Source organism: Phyllostomus discolor, chromosome 8, assembly GCF_004126475.2.
Source record: "Phyllostomus discolor isolate MPI-MPIP mPhyDis1 chromosome 8, mPhyDis1.pri.v3, whole genome shotgun sequence".
NCBI lineage: Eukaryota > Metazoa > Chordata > Mammalia > Chiroptera > Phyllostomidae > Phyllostomus > Phyllostomus discolor.
The window spans coordinates 76871486-76893260 of NC_040910.2; the positions used below are offsets into that span (position 1 = coordinate 76871486).

The 21775-nt window shown below is 55.5% G+C and overlaps 1 protein-coding gene across 4 annotated transcripts in view; it reads right to left on the minus strand.

Moving 5' to 3' along the window:
• Window positions 1–5350: 5350 nt before the first annotated feature.
• Window positions 5351–21775, minus strand: part of DOC2B (double C2 domain beta) — a 29878-nt gene continuing 13453 nt past the window's right edge. For 3 of the 4 annotated variants that reach the window (XM_036033282.1, XM_036033281.1, XM_028522005.2), the window contains 6 exons: window positions 20585–20694; window positions 20309–20435; window positions 17574–17731; window positions 9952–10033; window positions 9093–9189; window positions 5351–8461 (listed from right to left, as the gene is read on the minus strand). In XM_036033282.1, coding sequence (XP_035889175.1) covers window positions 8325–8461; window positions 9093–9189; window positions 9952–10033; window positions 17574–17731; window positions 20309–20435; window positions 20585–20694 — 711 coding nt within the window. In that variant the 3' untranslated portion in view covers window positions 5351–8324. The remainder of the gene's footprint in view (window positions 8462–9092; window positions 9190–9951; window positions 10034–17573; window positions 17732–20308; window positions 20436–20584; window positions 20695–21775) is intronic. The other variant, XR_004904798.1, reaches the window with a different exon arrangement.

The following is a 21775-nucleotide window of genomic DNA, read 5'->3' on the forward strand; positions in this document are numbered from 1 at the left end:
CATGAGCCTATGCCTGAAATTTCTGGGGTGAGGAAATGTTAATAACACCAGAAGTTTTTCTTCAGTGATGCTAAAGACAAGGTAGAACAGTTGACATTCATAATCTACCAGAAGGAATGGAAGAGCATGTTGATGGTAAATACGAAAGTAAATTTTTAAAAGACTTCTCTTCCAGTTTTTAAAAAAATCCTTTATGTGCCCTGGCTGTCGTGACTCAGTGGTTGAACACTGGCCTGTGAATCAAAGGGTCGCCGGTTCGATTCCCAGTCAGGGCACATGCCTTGGTTGCAGGCCAGGTCCCCAGTAAGGGGCATGTGAGAGGCAACCACACACGGGCGTTTCTCTCCCTTTCTCCCTTCCCCCTCCAAAAAATAAATAAAAAAATTTAAAAAGATTTTATTTATTTATTTTTAGAGAGGGAAGGGAGGGAGAAAAAGAGGGAGAGAAACATCAATGTGCGGTTGCTGGGGGTCATGGCCTGCAACCCAGGCATGTACCCTAACTGGGAATCGAACCTGCGACACTTTGGTTCGCAGCCCACGCTCAATCCACTGAGCTACGCCAGCCAGGGCTAATAAATACAATTTTTAAGAAAAAATGTTTTATGTGTTTAAAACAAAGAATAGACCTGTATTTTGGGATTAATATATGTAGGCACATCATACATACAATAACTATAGCATGAAAGGTAGCCAGGGGGTGGTAAATTAGTCCATTTGCTTTCAACTTTTAAAATACTACTTGAAGTAACATGATAGTAACTCTAAGAAGACTGAGAGATGAAGGATATATGGGAATGCTTGGGGCAAGCATAACATAAAAACAATGCAAAGAAATATAGCTAAAAATCTGGACATAAACAAATGGAATTCTACTTAATCCAGAAGAAAGAAGATGAGCATTTGTGCAGACAGATCTTTCAAGGAGGTTGAAAGCTCAGTAAGACTGTTCCCAGTCAGGAACTTTTGTTTATTGATGGCTGACTGGAAACAAATCCTCTGAGGAATACGTGGAATTATTGTGTAGATTATGATATGCCATATGTTTTGAAACAAAGGCAACATTTAAAAATATTCCTAGCAGTATTATTCACAAATAGCTAAAAAAAATGGAAACAACACAAGTGTTCATCTGCAGATGAATGAATATACAAAGGACCTTTCCTGTACAGTGGGATATTAGCCATAAAAAGAAACTAACAGGAAGGAAACCTGAAAATACTATTTTAAGTGAGATGATCCAGACATAAAAGGACAAAGACGTAATTCCAGCTACATGAGGTAACCAGAAGAGGCAAGTTCAAAGAGAAAATGGCCTTGGCTGGTGTTGCTTAGTGGGTTTGAGTGCCGGCCTGCAAACCAAAGATTTGCCAATTGGATTCCCAGTCAGGGCACATGCCTGGATTGCTGGCCAGGTCCCCAGTAGTGGGTGCAGAAGAGGTAACCCCACACTGATGTTCCTCTCAGAAAACTTTTTAAAAAAGTACTTAAAAAAAACTATACCAGGGGCTGGGGTGAGGGGGAGCAGGAAGTTAATTGTTAATTTGGGTTGATAAAGTTGTAGGAATACTGGTGAGGGTAGCACTACCTTATGAAGGTACTTAGTGCCATTGAATTGTAAACCTAACAATGGTTAAAATGATTCCCTGGCTGGTGTGGCTCAGTGGATTGAGTGCTGACCCATGAACCTAAATGTCATAGGTTTGGTTCCCTGTCGGGTGCAAGAGGTAACATCTCACATATTGATGTTTCCCTCTTTCTCTGTCCCTTCCCCTCTAAAAATCTTTTAAAAAGTGGTTTAAGTGGACATTTTATGTATATTTTACCAATATATATAATATTGAGAATAAAAAGGATTGCAGCCTATGCTCATCCCTTTGTCCCTTCACTTCTCTCAAACCTTGCCAAGACACTTTGCCACATTCATAATTAAAATGGACATGTCCATGTGACTTTCTAACCTCCATGTGGATCACAGTGGAGTTAATTCACTCTTGATGGTTTAGGGGGGTTTTGTTGTTTTTTTAGTGTTTTGCTCTTGGCTGCTCACTGGCCTTTGCTTTTTGAATGGTTTCTGCCGTAATATGCTTGTGGCACTGGTCTTCAGCTTCTGTCCCCTCTTTCCCTTGGCCGGTACCTCTCCTTCCTTTCCCACTGGCTCAGGGACCTTGTGAAGGGCATACTTGACCCTGTGTGTCCTGCCCACAGCCATGGTTTTACCTTGTGACCTCATCCCCTGACCCTTTGACCCAAGGAGGTGAATTGTAACCTGGATCGAGCCATTGCTCTCTGGAGAAACTAAGAGAAAACGTTCCTAGGTAGGTGGGGTGAGCCAAGCAGAAAGAGCCACACTTGGGGCTGAGGAATCGGCTGGGAAAGTGTGAGGAGAGGTGAAAGGATGAAGGTGCAGAGCAGTGGAGAGGAGAACCCAGGACTCTGAGAGCTCTCGGATTCTCGGTTTTCTGATTCCTAAAATGTGATCCATTCACCCTGGCTCACACCTGGCCCCTGGGGAACCACACAAGTGCTCCAGTTTCACATCTCCAGATCCATGGGACCCAGAGGGGAACTGGGGCTTGTGACAAGTTGAGAGCCCACTGGGCAGAGAAGAGGGCTGCACCGGGTCAGGACTGACAGCGAGGACTGAGGGTGAGCCTTGGGAAACGTGCCTGGCAGAGCAGGACCTTGCTGGTCCTGGGAGCTTGAGGGCAAATGGGACCTGAGAAGCTTCTGTTAGGCCTGGTACCGCCATCTGCATCTTCCAGCAGCATATCGCAGACATTGAAGAGTGGTTTCTGAAGCCACAGGCTTGGGTTCAAATCCCAGCTCAACCTCTTAATTATCCTTGAATATGCTACTCTGTCCCTCAGTTTTCTCATCTACAAAGCGGGGATTAAAACAGTATCATAATGATGGGGATTAAGTGTGTACACGTCTCAGAGCTCTGTGTTATTGCCTCTAACACTAATTTGGGCCCCTTCTCTCAGGTCCCTGTTATTTTCTCAAGAGTCTTTAAGGATTCCCTGCTGAAACAGCACAGGAACGAACTGCCTGTCCCCAGCCAGTCCTTGTTCTTCCACGCAGGGGCAGATGTATGGGGATGCTGCCTTCACTGTGGGGAACGTTTAGGGGGAGAGCAGTCTCTGGAGGAGGCTGCCCACATAGCCTCTGCTCGTGCTGGAGCACTCTGGGGAGTTGGGGACTGCTCCAGGTTGTCCTCATGAACGGGCTTTGCGCTGGCCAAGTCTCTCTCTTGTCCACAGAGGGCAGTGTCACTCCTGGAAACCACATGTGCCCACATCCTGCTCCTCACCTAGCCCAGGCCTGAACTCCAAGCCTCCTGTCAGTCTTGCCCTTAGTGCGCCATCTCGTTTTGCATCCATCTTTAGACTGGCTCTGCACAGTTTTCTTGGGCTAACAGTCTCCTAGCGTCTAGCACAGTGCCGCTTTGTGCACGCAGGAATCTTTATGATCAGGATTCATTATAACACTGGCCACTGGACAATGAGTTGGCTTCCCCGTCCCCTTTCCTGCTGGCCCCGGGAGTGGGGACGTGCCTCTCCTGGTGAGATTCGTTTTTAGATCTCTCTTCAGCCCATCCCTGGAGCACTCTCCCTGGGACTGGATACTACAGAAAGCCATGCCTTTGGCCATCCTGGGCTGTTACTTCCCCTGGATCCCTGAGCGTGCAGTGGAGAGCTGGCCCCCGCCTGCTTCTGTAGCTTTTCCCAGGCCCATTCTTGCCATCCCTTTACTTCCTTTCTTCCTCAGTCTCCTGCGGTCTTCCTCTCTCCTTTCTCCTCCCAGTCTTCCTTTCTCCGCTTTCCCCCCTCCCGCTCTCATTCTCTCCCTTTCTCTACTTGGGATAACTGTGGTATGTGGGGTCCTTGCTCTTCTGTACCCCAGGATTCTTTGGCGCTAACAGAAGTCTCGTGCACGTATCTGGGCTTAGACCCAACATATAATCACATACTCTAGACACATGGATTTGGCTCATTTCAAACAGTGTCCATGGTGACAACTTTCATCCATTCATTCAACAAATACTAGAGGGCTGTTTGGTGCTCAGCCCTGGGCTAGAGTTATTGAAGTAAAGAAGAAAAATGTGATCTCAACTGTCAAGAAGGCTAGTAAGGGGAGAAAGAGACGAGCAAATGCACAAGGTGATTTGGTTGGTAAGCGCCGTGGCAAAAATAAAGCAGGGTCATGGGGGAGAAAGTGACTGAGGTAATCAGGCAGGCCTCACAAAGAGGTAACACTTGAGACCTAGATGATCTTACTGCTTTAGAGGACCAGGCAGTGTTCTTTGTCCAAAATTACAAGATCTGACTCTTGTTAATGTGAACAGAAAAGGAATGCCCTGGAAGGGTATCAGGTAGTCCAGAGAATGGGCAGGATGCCTGGAAAATTAGGCCAGCACAGAGGTGGTTGCCAAAGGAGGCTGGTGACCTATACCTTGACCAAAGTCATGTCTCAGCAGGCTCTGATTGTGACCCAGCTGACTGCCCTGGACTGGATACCATTTAGACGTTGAACCCTGGGCTCATGGGCATGCCACCACGAGAGGGACCTCCAAACGGGAACTGCTCTCCTGCCCCAGACTGCAGGTTTGTTCTCGACCGGGTGGCCTGTTAGAAACAAAGCTCCTACCTCCTCCAGAGTGAAAGCGTCTTTACAAAGCCCTCCTCTGTCTGGCCTCCTGCACCCCGTGCCCTCATCTATCGTTCCTCCCTTGCCCCACCTCGCACCAGCCACATGGGCCTCCTTGCTATCCCTCAGCCACTCCAATTGGACCTGCCCCCACCTAGAGGGGCACTGGGAACCTAGAGGTTCCCTTCACTTGGGTCACTCTTCCCCAACTATTCCCATAGCTCCCTACCTCACCCTCTCCAACTCTTAGCTTAGAAGTCATCTTGTTCACAGGTTCTCCTGATCTCCCTTCTTAAACCCAGCCAGCCTGGCCCACATGGTCCCTTTATGCCCATTTTTTTTTCTTTTAGTCTTTTAACATACACATGCTGTGTACTGACTGTCATGCTGATAAATCGGCCCTAGGAGCCAAGACTAGTGCCTGGCATTAATTTGCCACAGCTGTTTGTTGAATGGGTGGTCGACAGCATGGCATCCTGTTTCTGGCGTAAAAAGTCTCTGAAGACACGGGCTGCCTTCTGGCTCTGTCGCCTACCAGAGGTTCAACCCCCTCACTTCTCATCTGTAGCATGGGAACCTACCTCAAAAGGATTCTTGCTGAGGAGTAAATGAGAAAATGTGCCGATTAAGCCCAGTGCCGTTCTCTCATCCTTTTCTGTCCATATTCAAATCTAGCAAATGAGTCTCCCAGGCCGATAGGATCACAATGAACGTTTCCATTTACTTTGGATTATATGTCAATATAAATATTAACAAATAAGACTTAAAAAGGACACCTTCGGGTAGGCCAGATGAAAGTACAAAAATTGTGTGTGGGGCTGCAGTTTAAGGACGGTTTCTGCAGCCATCACATGGTAGCAAAACGGTGGTAAGCAGTGCACGAGAGTCTGTGTCGACGACAGCCAGAGTCCATGCATCGGGAGGTTCTGTCGGTTGGGAAAGGAACAAAGGCTGGACATGCACGGGCCGGGAGGTGCAGTTCCTCGCTTTTGCCACTAGAGGTCAGGAGGTTACCGCTTCAGTGTTGGAAGACGGGCCCGTCAGGGATTGGCTAGTGGTGGCGGTGGGTGGGGTGGAGACCAGGAAGGCAGGCGGTGGAGTAGGGTGGCGTGCATCGGGAGACCCCAGGTTACTGACTCCTGACTTTGGAATGACGTTTTTTGTGTGGGGTTTTTTTTGGTGTCAAATTTCCCATCTTTGTGGGTCTAATGGATCAGTGGAAAGATGCCAGTTTGGGGTTAAAGGCAGAGCTTTGCAGCTTCTCAAAGAGCCTTTAACAGATACATTCTGCAAGTGGTCTAGAACAGTGCCCAAGTTCTGTCCCTCTCTGGGGGCCCTTCTGTCCAAGCGCCCCATCCTCCACTTGGGCTGGCTGTGCAAAAACCCTGCCTCCCAGCCTGTGCTCAGCTGGGACCATCTCTCAGGGCCCAGTCTGCACTTGAACAGCCTGGGGCAGCAGTGGGCGCTGGGCTGGGTGCTAGGAGTCTGGGCTTCTTGTCCCAGCTGGGCCTGCTTCCCTCTGTATCTCACAGCCCCTTGTAGCTGCCATTCAGCATTTCCATGTCTTCACAGAAAGGCCATGAGTCTTTTCTCCGAGTGAGGCCCTCCAAAAGCAAAGAAGATACCCAGAGTTCACCCAGACACAAGGATTGTGAAAATTCAAGACTGCGTGTAAAACTCTCAATGCACACAAAGCCTTCTTAAAGATGGGAAAACCAACATTCCACGACCAGCAAGGTTTGCCAGGTACTGTGTTGGGGCTGGAGTCCCGAGTTCCCTGCAAACTGGGAAAGGGCTGATGGGCACTTTGTGGGAGTCACATCATCACCCCAGGCCTCAGATGGTGGTGTGCTTTGTGTGTGCAGCAGCGGGTCCAGCCCCTGTGCGCCCTGCTGCTGGTGTTGGTGTGTGTGGGCAGCAGGCAGGGAATGGCGCCAGACAGGCAGCCAGCAGGGCCTCTCGTGTGTGAGCCCAGCACCCTACTTCCCCTAAGTGTGGCGTCCAGACTCTGGGCTGGGAGTGGGCAGGGGCTGTGGAGCCTGGCCGGCCCCAGCTGTGGTAAGGCTGCAAGGCCTTGGGCAGGTTACTTTCCCTCTCTGGGCTCTGTTTCCCATCAGTGCAGTGACAGGTTGAACAGAAGCCCTTTGGTTATGCATTTGCTCACCCAGGGTTCCTGAAGGCCCCTTGTTAGGCAGGAAAAGTCTGGGGCGTCAGACCCAGGCCCCAAGCCTTCAACCCCACTTTGGAGACTGACTTAGGGTACAAGCAGGCCTACCAGGCAGGGTGTCTCTCTCTCAGCTTTCCCAGAATCATGGCCCTGGGCTGTTGCCAAGTATTCCTGAGAGGGACATCAGTGGCCACAGTAGGGCCAGGATGCATGGGCAACCACCTGAGGTCCCCCCACTACCCAGTCCCAAACCCTGAAGGTCAGGGGAGGCAGAGCAAGGGAAGAGGAGGGTGAGGACAAGGAGGAATCTTTGCTTTTCATGCAAAACAAGGGGCCCTTTTCTGTCTTGACTGCAGCTGACCTGATGCTTCCTCTGGGAAGAGCAGGGGCAGGATCCATCCTCCAAACTCCTCGGGAGCACAGAGTGATCAGAGGTGGGCAAACTGGGTCTGACGACTGAACTGTGGCTGCACCAACACGACTCCCCACAGGGCTTCCGTCGCTGCCCCCACGGCTGCGAGCCCCCTGGCCTGGCAGCTGGGGACAGGACGGGGGGGAGCAGGGCTGGGTGCCACTCCTCCAGGGCCCCACTCCTGTCCTAACAAACCCTGCGCCCCAGAGATTCCCAGAGTCCCTGGCCCAATCGCTGTTCTCTCCTCTGCAGGCCTTTGCTGACCATTCCCACTGCCCTCGCGGCCCTTCGCCTTTGTCTGCCTGAACACTCCACCACCCGTCCAGGCCTTGCTGCAGTGTAACCTCCTCCACGAAGCCCTCCCTGCCCTCCCAGCAGAATCCAGAGCACTAGCAGGTGGGCCAGGCTGACCTTGGCAGTCCTCACTCTCCACTGTAATGATTTGTTTCCTGCTCCCTGACTGGACCAGGAACTCCCTGAGGGCGGGCCCTGGGTTTCATTCGTCCTCAGGGGCTTGTGAAATCCTTGAGTGAAGCATTTGCCAAGTGCCCGAGTTCATTGGGAGCTTCTGGGAACTTCACTAGATTCCTGGCTCTCAGGTCAGCTTTTTCCCACCCGCCCCGCACCATAATGCCAGAGACGAACAGATGAAGTCAGAGTCCTGTCCCCAGTCTCCTCCCACGCCCCTCTTCCAGTTTTCGCCGGCCCCATACAGGCGCCCCTGCACTCCTGGTCTCTCAGCCTGGGTCCCCTGTGACTTAGTGCTGCCCTCTAGTAGGGTCCTCGTCTCCTGGATGGACCCTTCCCGGTCGCTGGGGTGGGTGCTGAGGCCAAGCTCCTCTCCTCTCACCTCTGGCCCTATCAGGCCCCAGGGACTGAAAGCAGGCCTGGCCCTCTGCCCTCAGTGTTCCTCGGAGTGGCTGGATCCTCCGTGGCCTCCGAGCGGGGGCTGCAGCGGTTCTGTGTCCGAACAGGTGTCCTGGATCTCCCCCAACGAGGGGGCCGAGGCCCTTGGTAGCAGCTGAGGAAGCCCAGGACCAGGCCTGCGTTGGGCCAAGTGACAGGCAAGGACGGGTGCGGTGGCAGGTGGGGGCGGTCAGTCGCTGAGCACAGCCCCAGGGAGTTCGTTGGTGAGCGTGTGCCAGCGTTCGATCCGCTTGTCTTTGTTCTTCAGGCAGTCAAACCAGTGCTTCAGGCGCTCACCCTTGGCATTGATGCCCAGAACAACACCGCCTGCGGGAGGGGAGTGGAGGGGCAGCCAGGGACCTGGGGGCAGGCGCTCCCACAGCCCATCCCTCTGGAGCCAGTGCTCCCCCCCACCCCCTCCCAGGTTCCATGCTCCAAGGTCGAGCTCTCCACCTCGCCCACGGAGCTCTAAGGGTGGACAGTGGTCCCCCTGCCCCAGATCAGGGTCCGGGGATCCCGCCCTTCTACTACCCAGAGCGAGAGCAGTGCCGGGGCAGAGCGCAGGGGCACTTGTTAGGGGCCGAGGGAAGGGGACAACAAAAGAGCAAGAACGGGCCAGGGGAGCCCTCCTGTGCACACACCACCGTGGATTTGGGGCCACGAGGGCTCAGAGTCCAGCCCGAGGCGCTGACCAGCACCACCTCTCTCCCCTGCTCCACCGCAGACCCCTGTGTGACCCTGCAGGCCTCTTTCCGTCTCTGGGCTTGCCTCTCCCTCGGTGCCATGGAGTCACACTGATCAGGCCTGAAGCGCTTCATGTGTGGGGGCAGGTGGTCCGTGGCCCCAGATTCCCCCAGGGGCCAGGATGGAAGGGCTACAGTCTGATTCAGGGCCACTGCCCTTCACTGAAGCCAGGACAGGCATGTGGCCGAATGGCAGTCTCGTCGTGCCCTCTTACCAATGAAATCGTTGGATTTTCCAATGTCGTAATCCCAAACCGTGACCTCCAGGGTCTTCTTGGCCAGGTCCCCATGCTTAATCTCGTAGCAGAACTCCTGGTGGCCAGAAGGGGAGAGTCACAGCTGATGTCACGTGGCCAGGAGGGCTGGGGGGGGGAGCGGAACGGCGAGGGCACGGACCGAGGGCGGGTGGGTGAGTGGGAGGGCGGCCAGTGCCTGACGGTGGCGATGGTGGGTTCTCAGGCAGCTCGCTCACATGTGCCCGAGAGCCTGGCCGGGGTCCAGAGGTTCCCCTCGTCCCAACCACCGCCCCTTTTGTCACGGAAGCCTCTCTCTCCAGGTTCCCCAGAGCCTCCTTATTGCCAAAGCAACTCACATTTCCCAGCCTTGCTGTGCTTGACTTCTCTTGGGTCTAGCTCTGCTGACCACCCCCTTCTTTGTGGAGTCCTGTCTCCCACTGGTTTCCATGGTGCTCTGATGGGGGTACCCCTCTCACTCTCTGGACGCGTCTCCTCTGTCTGCCCCTGCGCTGGCTGCTCGCCCCAATCATATCCGCCCGGAGCGTCCCCCACTCCCTCGCACCTCCCACTCCTGCTGCGGGGTTCCCCCCTTTCAACTCCGCATCCAACTGGCCACAATCCCCTCAGTTCCATCCTCTGAAGACCTTTCTAGGCTGCCCCTCCCCTCTGTTTGCAGCACCCTGGCCTGGTTCAGCCTGGCCGGGGGCTCTCCAGTCAGCCCCTTCCCGCCCTCTCTTCCCGTCCTTCAAGCTGTGACCCTTGAGAACCCAGTCCCTCCCAGTCCCCTTGCCCCAGGAGCGGGGAGACGACGTCCTGTGGCTTCGCCAGCCCCGTGTACCTCGTTGAACTCTGGGTTCAGGGTCTTCTTCTTCACTGCTGTCTTATGCTTGGATTTCTTGTCCACGTCGGGCTTCAGGTACCTGGAATTGTAACCAGTGGACAGGCAGGCAGAGGGTGGGGAGGCTGTGGGTACAGAGGGAGCAGCAGGGCTCGGAAGAGCTTTCTGTCCTCGGAGGGAGATTTATGGGCCCCCTGCTCACCCTGATCCTCAGAGTCCCCAGCACACTCACAGGGAGTGTTCGCACACCCCTTCCTGGAATGTTCTTACCTCGCAGCCCCGGTCCCTCCAGCGGAGAGGGCTTTCCTCGACTCTGCAAGCCCATGTCCACAGAGCTCGCATTTCTCACCAGAAAACCATCTGAGCAGCGTTTGTCCCTTGTTAGAGCTTATCTTTATTTTTTTTAGAGTAGATTTATTAAGATCTATAAACCTCATCTTTCTAAAGATTAAAGTACAGCGGTTTCTAGTACATTCCCGGAGTCATGCAACCATGGCCACTGCCTCACTGGAGCGCTGAACAGGGAGAGAGGCCTCTGGGCAGTGACGGTGCTTCCCGGCGGGGAGGGAAGCCTGGCCTGTGGGTCGGCCCCCCGCTGGCACGAGCTCCTTGGACCGTGACGTCTCCCTGTGAGGCTCGGGGGACAGAGGGAGCTGCGCGGGGCCACACAGCCGCTGGGCGCAGGGCTGGCGTTCAGAAGCCAGGACAGGAGGCTCAGACCTCTCCGTTGCAGAGCTGCTCAGCCTGTCCTCGCATAGATGGTTGAGCACCAATTGCTAAGCCCCTGCTGAGGGTGCCCTGCGGGGAGGACCGCGTCTGGCTCACCCACCACCAGCTTCCTGGCACTCATCCCAGTGCCCGGCGCCGGGCAGGTCAGGAGACACCTGTGGAGCACGTTACTGAGTTCCTGGAAGTGAAATTACCCACCCAAGGCCATGCACCTGTCAAGTTCCTTCCTTCTTTTCGCCAACCAGTCCTCCACAAGGCCATCCAATTGACCTGCGATGCCCTTGACACAGCTGAGCACCATCACCTTAAAGACCCTTGCTGGGCAGAGCTGCCATTCAGAATTGACGGGCAGATACAGAGCTCCCCAGACAAGAGAAAGCTAAAGGAGTTCATCATCACCAAACCAGTATTATGAGATGTTAAAGGGGCTTAGTTAAGAAAAAGATAAAAGCTATGAATAATAAAATGGTGATAAATACATATCTATCAACAGTTGAATCTAAAAAACAAACTAATCAAACAAGAAGAACAGAGACAGAATGATGGGCACGGAGAGCATTTTGGTGGGTGCCAGATGGGAGGGGCTCTGGGGGAGAATGGGTGAAGGGGTGAGGGGATGAAGAAGTACAAATAGGCAGTTACAGAACAGCCATGGGGATATAAAGTACAGTACAGGAAATGGAGAGCCAAAGAACTTATATGCATGATCCATGGACATGAGCAATGGTGTGGGGATTGTCTGAGGGAGTAGGGGGTGCTGGGTGGAAGGGGCGCAAAGAGGGAAAAATTGGACAACTGCAATAATATAATCAATAAAATATAATACAAAAAAATCCTTGCTGGGGACATCAGTATCATGGCAGAGCAAGAAGACTTCTTTGTTTCCTCCCTTAAATTAAAAACAAGTTGGACAACTGTCACTCAACAAAGGATCCCCTGCTTGACACACCAACATGCTTGAAAGTTTCATACATCAGAACCTCTGACGGTGGGCACATCGGAATGGACAGGGGGGGCAGCACCAGGGAAGGTAGGGGCGGTGGTGCCCGCCGTGGCTCCAGAGTGTGGCAGCGAGGGGAGTCAGCCCAGAGTGTGAGGGGGCGGAGGCAGTGCCCCCCAGGAACACGCATCACCCTGCCCGCGTCTGGTCTCGGTGGACCCCGGGAGAGGTGGCTGGGGAGCCTTAGCACAGTGGTGCCGACAGCCGTTGCCGGCAGGGACTGGAAATGCCGTCGTGGAGGAAGACGGTCTGTGTTCACGGGTTGGAAGAATGAACAGGATTAAAGTGGCCACGTTACCTAAAGCAATCTATAGGCTTAATGCAATCCCTATCAAAACCCCAATGGCACTTTTCAAAGAAATAGAACAAAAATTCTTCAAACCCACAAAAGGCCCTGAATAGCCAAAGCAATCCTGAGAAAAAAGAATAAAGCCAGAGGTATCACACTACCTGACTTTAAACCGTTCTACAAAGCTATAATAATCAAAACAGCATAGAACTGGCAGAAAAGCAGATCCACAGACCAACGGAACAGAACTGAGAGCCCAGAAACAGAGCTGCATGTACATGGGCAACTCATTTTTGAAAAAGTAGCCACCAACATCCAAAGGAAAGTCTCTTCAATAAATGGTGTTGAAAAAACAGGAAACTCGCATGCAAAGGAATGAAACTAGACGTATCTGACACCATACATGAAAATTAATTCGGAATGGATTAAAGACTTGAATAGAAGACCTGAAACAAAATACATGGAAGAAAACACAGGCACTAAACCTACGGACCTTGGTCTCAGAGGGGTGTTTGTGAACTGGACCCCGAAGGAAAGGGAAGTAAAAGCAAAAATGAACAAACGGAACCATATCAAACCCAAAAGCGTGTGCACGGCAAAGAACTCGTTAACAAAACAGCGACCAACTGAATGGAAGAAGATATTGGCAAATGATCCCTCCAAGAAGGGGCTAATATCCAAACTATATAAAGAACTCATACAACTCAACAAAAAACCAAACAATTGGATTAAAAAATGGGCAGGGCATCTGAATAGACGTTTTTCCAAGGAAGACACACAGATGTATTTTCACGCTCAACAGCACTAATCAGGAAATGAACACCAAAACCACGGGAGACGCCACCTCACCCCGTCCGAGTGGCTGTCATCAACAAGACGACACGCGTTTTGGGAGGGTGCAGGGCGGGGGGGACCGCCGCACGCTGCTGCCGGGGTGTGAATGGCGCAGCCTCTGCAGCAGCAGTGTGGGGGCCCCTCCGACAGTGAGGAACAGAGCTACTACATGACCCGGCCATCGCTCTTCTGGGCATCCACCCCCTGGACTGAAAACGTGTATCCGTGACGATGCATATCCTGTGTGCGCTGCAGCATTATATACAAAAGCCAAGGCGTGGAAACAACCTAAAGGTCCTTTGGTGGATGATTGGATAAAGCATATTTGGTATAAATGTAAAGGTATATACGTGTGTGTATATACACGTATGTGTATATACATAATGGAATACTGCTCAGCCATAAAAGAGATGAAATGTCGCCGTCTGTGACAACACGGAAGGCTGTTGGGAGTGTTGTGCTGAGTGACGTGAGTCATAAGGCTAACGACAAGAATGATGCGATGTCACTCACATGTGGGATACAAAACAAAAAGCAACAAATGAACAAACAAAACAAACTCATAGACACAACAGAATGGTGGCTGCCAGAGGGGAAGGGGGTTAAATCTCCAGGTGACGGAAGGGGAGGGGACGAGACTTCAGGTGGGGAGCACACAACAGAGTGAACCCACCACGTTATAAAGTCGCACACCTGAAATGTATCTGATGTCACTAACCAGTGTTACTCCGGTAAACTTAATAGTACAAATTCCTTGCTAGTTTGAAAGGCAGAAAGTGCCATCTCACGGTTGCTTTACTTGGCACGTATTAGTTTGGGGGTTGTGATTTTTATTACATAAATAGTACTGGTTCATTATCGAAACTCTACAAAATACATATTGATAAAAGCTGGGGGTAGGGGGAAGAAATGAAGGCGTGTGTCCACACACACCCCCATCCTCTGGCAGTGTCACATAATCACCCCCAAACTGGACACACACCACAGGCACTTGGGGGGGGGTGACCTGGGGCCACTGCGGTGGCCTGTCCCACGGGCGGCTATTAGACAAGGAAGACCAGGCTACCGGTCCACGCGCCCACCTGGCTGAACCTCCAACGCACTGGGCCACGGGAAAGAAGCCAGACGCGAAAGCTGGCACCTTGTACGACAACCTCGATGAGAAATGTTGGGAACGGGAAAACTACTGGACAGAAAATGCGCCAGCGGTTGCCTGGGGCTGGGGAAACTCGGAGAGCGCGCTCTCCGTCTCGGCCGTGGGGGTGGGCCACGCTCGCTGTGCACGGGGCGTGTGTACACTTCCATCCAGCCGGGACGCCGGGGTTTTTGGAGCCGGGGTTTCCCTTACACGCCCCACCCAGACACGGGAATGTCTTCAGCTCCTTACAAGCTTCCGTGCACTTGTTCGACCTTCCGGCTGTTTATCGGTGCTTCGTTTTCTGACTGTCCTCTGCCTCTTTGCTTTGGGGGTGAGGAGAAAGGCAGGGGAGCCCCGCCCAGTGGGAGTGTCGCCCACCCTCCCTTTGGGGGTCCCCTGAAGGAAAGCTGTTCCAGGATCCCCATGTCCTCAATGCTGCATGGCCAGTGTCTACCTAGTGACCCCTCCCCAGGTTCCCCTGGAGGCCACTAGCCTCAGGGCCTCTAGCACCAACAGCTCCCCTGGGGTGGTCCTCTGTCCTGCCTCCAGCCCATGCTGTCCCCTGTGCCTGGAGCTCCCCACCGCCTCACCTCCGCACTCCAGTGAGCCCCTGAGTACAACCTGCACGGGCCAGGAGCGGGCCTGGCCAAGCCCCAGAGGCCTGGCTACTGCTCTCTGTCCCTCCCTGGCTCTCAGGACCGCCCCCTGCACTGGCCAGCAGGACTCACGAGTTGCCTGAGCTCCCTCAGTCGCCCAGGTGCAGTGAGGAGACAGTAAGGGCGGCGACAGCGCAGGGGCCCCGGGTGGGGGGCGGGTGAGGCCTGGCCCAGCCCGCACACCGCAGTGACTCCGCACACGACAGTGGTGCCAGCGCTGTCTGTCCCTCACACTCCGAAAAGCTGGATGGGGGGGTCAATTTTCAGCCTGGGGAAACCGAGGCATGTGTCATCTGGGGTGAGGTGTAGAAAAATAAGGGTGCTGACAAAAGGCTCGGGCCCATCTAGCTCTGCACCTCCACCTGGCGCTTCCCTGGCTGAATCTCGGTTCACAGGTGCCCTCTCTCGGGGCACGGGTCCCAGCCACGGGGGCGTCCCGCTCCAACTCTGTTGTATCAGGTGAGACCTTGCTTTCTGGGTAACCCAGTACAGGACCCTGGGGGTCCTGTCAGCCTGGCAATGGCCACTGAGCCTGACTTTAAAACATCACAGCATTGTGTGTCAGACTGTATCTGCTGCCATAAGCCAGCTCCAACATTACTGGCACAGGCGGTGGCACCTCGTCCCCCTTTCCAGTCCCTTCCCCTTCTGTCCTCCTCAGACCGTCCCCCGGGGCGGGGGCCCTGGCCGATGTGACTCAGTGGGTGTGTTGTCCTGTGAACGGAAAGGTTGCTGGTTCCATTCCCAGTCAGGGCACATGCCTGGGTTTTCGGTTCGATCTCCAGTCAGGGCGTGTGCAAGAGGCAACCAATTGATGTTCCTCTCCCTCTCTCTCCCTCTCTCTCCCTTCCCCTCTCTCTAAAATCAATGAGCACGTCCTCAGCTGAGGGGAAAAAAATGTAAAAAACGGCCAGAAATGGCATCACACTGTGCACACCATTCTGCAGTTTGCTTTTGGGCTTGGCATGTTTTGGATAGCTGTCCACGCTAACCCTCCCAGTCCTAAGTGCTCATTTCCAGCTGCACGGTGCCCGCTCTGTGCTACCGCACACGCTGTGCAGCGGCGCCCCGGCCGACGGACGCTTGGCTCTTGGCAGGGCATCGCTGTGAGCAGCAGGGCTGCAGTGACAGCCTCCACCGGGCGTGGGTTTCCAGGACACCAAGAAGGAAATGACGCAGCCACGGGGCGCACCCGCCTCCTGCTCGACTGGAGTTGCTGACTTTCCCGCCAGGGGTCACGGAGTGTCCTGTTCGCCTTCTGACTCGTCACAGCACTGCCTGCTCGGGGGGCTCTGATCCTCTGGACATTGTGGTTTTGCTGACGGTTGACGTTAGGGCCCAATTCCTTGTTGTTTTTACGTGGAAAATGAGTAGCCCCTGATCTTTCCCAGGGGTTCTGGTCAGTGCCCTGGTCGTACCTGGGTGCTGCCCTTGGAGATTGGTGGCGTCGGATTTAAAAAACAACAGCTTTCCTGAGATACAGTTCACGTGCCGTGCACTGCGCCTGCTCGCGTGCACACGATTCAACGGTTTCCAGTCCGTCCCCAGAGTGGTGCTGCGGCCGCCGCCACAGTCCTGCAACGTCTCCGCGGGCCCCGGGAGGAGACCTGGCCCCCATCAGCGGTCGCCCCCACGTCCCCTGACCTCCCCGGCCCCTGGCAACTGCTCGTCTGCTTCCGGTCGCTGCGGATTTGCCTGATCTGGATGTGGAACCCTGCCGTGCATGGCCTTTGTGACCGGCTTCTGTCACTTAGCGTCTCATTTACAAGGTTCACCCACGCTGAAGTGTGAATCGGCATTTCGCTCCTCCTTCCGGCCAGCCGAGGCTCCACGGCGCGAGGGGCCACATTCCGTCAGTGCAGCAGCCGGGGACACTTAGGCTGTTCCCACTTCTGTCTGTGCAGACAATGCTGCTACGAACGTCTGCACATGCGGTTTTGCGGGGACGCTGCTTTCAGTTCTCTGGGGTACGTGCCGAGCCGTGGAATGGCTGGGCCGTGTGGTAGCTGCAGGCCTAGCCTTCTGAGCCACTGCCAGGCTGTTTTCCAAAGCGCTCATTCCTGTCATCTCACTTAAAAAGTGACAGGAGTGTGATAGTGACCAGCGGGAAGGGGGCCGCAGGGTTGTGCGACGTGGCGGCATGGGCCTCCCCATGGCCTCCGTGCCCCGGGCCCCCTCAGGCCAGGCCCAGCCCAGCCCCCCTGCTCCTCTGAGCGAGGGGGAGCGCCTCCTCTCTGCGAGCCGGTTCCTCCCCACGCCCAGCCTCCGGGACAGCCTCGCTGTGAATGCAGACTGATATCCACCTTGGTTTATGGGCAGCCCAAAGCACCGATGGCGGTCACTGTGAAGCCGGCTTCACCCATCCCTTCCTGAAGGGCCACCAATTCCTGCCTGCATCTCAGAGCTAGCACCACAGCCTGTCTGGGCGCGGGTTCACGACTCCAGGGCCCAGGTCGCCTTGCATGGCCCCTGAGTTAGTGTCTCCCCAGCGCCACCATGAGCCCTGGCTGGTAGGGCTGGGTGGGCCCTCGTGTGCACCTGGGGCACCAGCGCAGGGCTGGGCAGGCGCGGGCAGCACCAAGTCCCTGCGGAGCTCCTTCACCGGGGTCTCCTGGCCTCTCGGCACGGGCTGCCTGCCCTGCCCCTCCTGAAACCTGCTGCGGCCCCTCCTGAGCCCTGCGGTCACGGGGAAGCCTGAGTGGGGCATCAGGAGATAACTGCTCTGTCTGTGTGACCCTGGGAAGCCACTCAGCTTCCACAGGCCTCAGTTTACTCATCTGTGAAATGGGGCCGGGCAGACTTAGCCCATAGAGTTGCCAGAGGAGCACAGAAGAGAATCCGGTCTGGGGCACTGTGCCCACCGTGCTTCGGGCGCACCCTCTGTGCTGGCCCTGAGAATTGCTGCCCTTGTCACATGGGTCTCCTGTCCCCCGAGGAGACTGGAGAAGGAGGTGGCCGGCTGGGCCGCATACTCACGTTTTCACGTAGGGATCCGAGTAGCCATTGGCGTCCATGGCGGCCAGGTGTGCGCAGCGCACAATGCCGACCAGCAGGCCCTGCTTCTGCGAGCTGTACTTGAGGGAGATGAGGATGCGGCCCCGCTCCTCCAGGGACTTGTCTTCCATCTTGTCCACCTGTGGGGCGGGCAGTCACAGGGTTGTCCTCCCTGTTCCTACCCCTTCCCTCAGCCACAGGCCACCAAGGCCATCCACAGGCCCAGGACAAATGGGGCAGGTGCTTCCTGGAGCCTCTCAGGGTTCAGGGGTGGCCCCCTCGGGGAGAACACGGAAGACAAATTCCCAAGCCCAAGTAGAGCCGGGAGGCCGGTGGGGGGCCGCCCAGGCCTGTGCCCACCTCTGGGATCAGACCTCAGCTCTGGGCCTCGCTGTCTGGCTTCCCCACCGCTGCCAGTCTGACGCTTCTCCAGGCCCCACTCTCTTGACATCAGCCGTTCCTACATTCCAGCTGCTGCTCACATGGACCCCTCTCCTGCACCCTCTGTCCACCCAGACGCACCCACTGGAGCCGCAGTGCTCCCAAGGGTCCCTCTGCCAGGCTCCTCTCCCACAGAGTCTCGGCCACGTCCCTTGGCCCACAACTGCACTCTGCCTCTGGGTAAAGGGAAGCCCCACACAGGCCCTCGTCTGCAGGGCCCACGCCTGCACCCCCTTGGAGACGGGGATCCTGTGACGTGAGGGAGGGATCACCTTCCCCAGCGCCCACACCCAGAGCAGCCGTGGGTGAGTGATCACAGCACGCACCCTGAGCTCAAACGCAGCCTCAGCACCTATGTCCACAGGGCGCAGGCAGCCTAGGGGTGTGGACCGGACCAGGCAGGACGAGGTAACCGTGTGCCCCTTGGGCCCAGGGCCTCACTAAACCACGGCTCTCGTGCTAGTTCGTGTGATGTGTGAAAATTAAACAAAGTAAATGAGCATGGACATTTTCAGCTATTTTTTGGGGGGTGGTATAAGTGCTTTGGGTCATTTCACATGAAGACCACGACACTGGTTTATTGCTCAGTACTTACTGAGAACAGATCAGTTCTCAGACGATGTCAAATCTAAAATGTAGCAGCAAAACGTGTTTTTACTGCCACAGCGGCCCGTTCCCGTGGCGACCTCGTGTCCCTGAAACCAGACTAAGGAGCCCCAGTCACGCCCCGAGTACAGGCACGCACGCTCTCACCCATCCACGTGCACAAACACACCCTCACACACGCAGCCCACACACTCCGATGCGCCCACATGTGCACACTCGTGCATGTGCAGACGCATGCTCACACACATGCACAGTGCTCTCATACACAGCTCAGACGCGCACCCCCACACGCAGGTGCTTCTTTATGCTGGGGATCAAATCCCAGGCACACAAGTGCAGTAGGAGTGGATGTTGCCTCTTATAAGTGACGTAGATCGTTTGGGAAAACTGGGTTACCTGTGGTTAGTGACTAATAATAAAACAAAACAGGTCATACCCATGACACAAATGTCTGTGAGTGGGAGAGAGCATGGCGAGGGAATAACATTGGATCAGGTTATGCAAGACGGCAGAGCTGGGACCCTGGCAGGGATCTCTGGCCTCCAGGCGACTCGTTCCCAGGGCCTGACGGTTTGCCCCAGGGCTCAGGCCCCGCACATGGGGCACAGCCACTGGGCTCTGTCCTCCATCTCTTTCCCCTTGCCCAGGCTTTTGGGGGCACTGTTTCAGGAATGGGACTGTACCCGGGGCACTGGGCTGTCAGAAGGTCATGGTTTCTTAGGACCCTGGGGCCTCCTGGCCAAACCCCCACAGCCCTTGAACTGGGCGGAGGTGAGGCCTTCGCCAGAGCAGAGGCAGGGCTGAGAGACGACGGGACCGAGGCTCTGGGAGGGCTCAGCCGTTGCAGCCGGCCAGGGGGCAGAATTGGCTTTGACATTTTCAAACAATTGCAATTTCTAGGAAAGAATTATTTTCTGTCTCCTGTGGGTATCTCACAGGCACCTCATGCCTAACATGTTCCAGTTGAGTTCCCGTGTCGTGTCCCCAGCTGCTCCTCCCAAGGTCCTCTGCGTCCCAGTTAACGACTCTCCGTCCTCCAGGTGCTCGGCCCCCAGCGTGGGGACACGGATCTGCCGGCACCCGCACCCAGGCACTGCTGCGCCCACCCGGCTGAGCCAGACTCTCCTCCTCCTCCTCCTCCTCCTCCTCACTGCTCTCCCCGCTCCCACCCTCCTCGCTGCGGTTCTGAGCCCAGGGGCCCTGGTCAGATGTAGCCAGCGGCCCTAGCCCTTGCCTGGCCCATCTCACTCGGGGTGAAGGCCTGAGTCCTTCCCAGCTTCCCCACTCCCAACCTCTGCTCTCAACTCCTAGGACGCCCTCCCCACTTTTTCTCCGCCGCACTCAGCGGGCTTCTTGCCTATGCCTCCAGCGGGCTGGGCACTCGTCATGCAGGGCTTTGCGCCTGCTGTTCCCTCCGCCTGGAACACTCCAGCTGGGGAGTCCTCCCCAGCACACATCTAAGCCCTCAGCCCCTCCCGTGCAGTCCTTCTTGGCCTCGACACTGTGACACAGGGTCCGAATGAGTGACGGTGACCCGTTTTGTGTCTGTCTTCTGCCCAAGTTCCATGGGGCAGGGATTTCTATCTCCCCAGCACCTGCAGCCATGCCAGGCACACAGTAGGTGCTCAATAAATGCTGCCCCGAGCTCCCGGAAGGGAGGGCCCACTCACCGGCAGCTGCTTCTCCAGGCAGATGCTGAACGTCTTGGTGTGGTTGGGCTTCAGCTTTTTCAGGGGCACTCGCGTCTCCCCGATGAACTCGTTGTGGCGGAATTTGTCCTCATCGCACACGGAGATCCTGGAGGGCAAAGGCATGGCCGGCCCTCAGACACCCCGGGCCCTCTCCGCTTCCACAGTTGGTGGGGGCTGGCGTGCGGCGGGTGAGGAGCGGGCAAGGCTGGGGTAGGCGCGGGTGCGGGGAGCCCACGGCCCGGGGCCCTCACCCACCGCAGGGTCTTCCGAATCATGTCTTCGTCTGTGATTCCGTAGTAAGTGAGGGTCTCGTTCCACGTGGGGTTCAGAGTGTTTCGAAGGGTTTTTGTTCTGAGCTTATTCGCCTGGAGAAAGCAAAAACGATCCCATGAGCATGGAGGAGTGTGGGCGTGGGTGGAATAATGGCCCCCCAAGAAGACCACACCTTCACGCCCCAACCTGTGAGGAAAGGGGAATTAAGGTAGTCAACAGCTGCCTTTAAAACAGGGCCATTATCTAGGTGACCCGGGTGGGCCCCGTGCAATCACCAGGTCCTTGAAGGCGGAAGAGGAGAGGAGAGTGGGTGGCAGCTGGGAGGAGGGAAGAGGCGAGAGGCGCCCCGTTGCTGGCTTTGTAGATGGGAGGTGGGCAGCCTCTGTCCAGTGGAGAGGGATGGACACGGCTCCTCCCGTGGAGCCTCCAGAAGGGACCGCAGTCCCTGACACTTGGGTTTAACCAGGTGGGACCTACGTCAGACTTCTAAGCTACAGAACTGGAAGGTAAGAAATTTGTGTGGTTGTTGGTACAAGATGTTCCTCCAGTCTTAGGGGCCTCAGACACTCCGTGTGTGCGTGGTCAGTGTGTATGTGTGTGTGTGTGGAGGTGGTATGTGTGTGTGATGTATGTGTGGAGGTGGTATGTATGTGGCACGTGTGTGTAGGTGGCGTGTGTGGTGGGTTCTGCAGGAGACTGGGGCTGGGTGGGGAGCTGCTGGGAAGCCTGTTGGACTGGACTCCCTCCCTCACACCTCCTTGCCTTTGCCCGGGTTGTGCCCTCGGCCTGGAATGTCACCTTCCCTAGAGATGCCGGTGGGGTGGCCTGCCTAAGCTGCCGTAGCACCTCCACACCTTCCTCTGTGCTTCTGCGGCCCTGGGTTCTGCCACGCCGGGCCCAGGCTGGGGTCAGATGGGCCAGGGTTCAAAGCCCAGCTGCAGCCCTCGCATATGCTCTGTGGAGCTCGGTGCCTCATCGCCCTCCATGCCGGCTCGCCGCCGTAAGAACAGCCTAAGGGCAGCTCTCTTCCAGCACCGCTTTCGGGGAACTCCCTCTGCAGCAGACTTTGTGAAACACCCACTTGGAAAATCCTGTGGGGGTCCCCACAACTCAGCCTCCAGGCACTGCCATTCTAGGTCCCAGGAGTCTAAGGACTCTGGTCCCTGAGCTCCT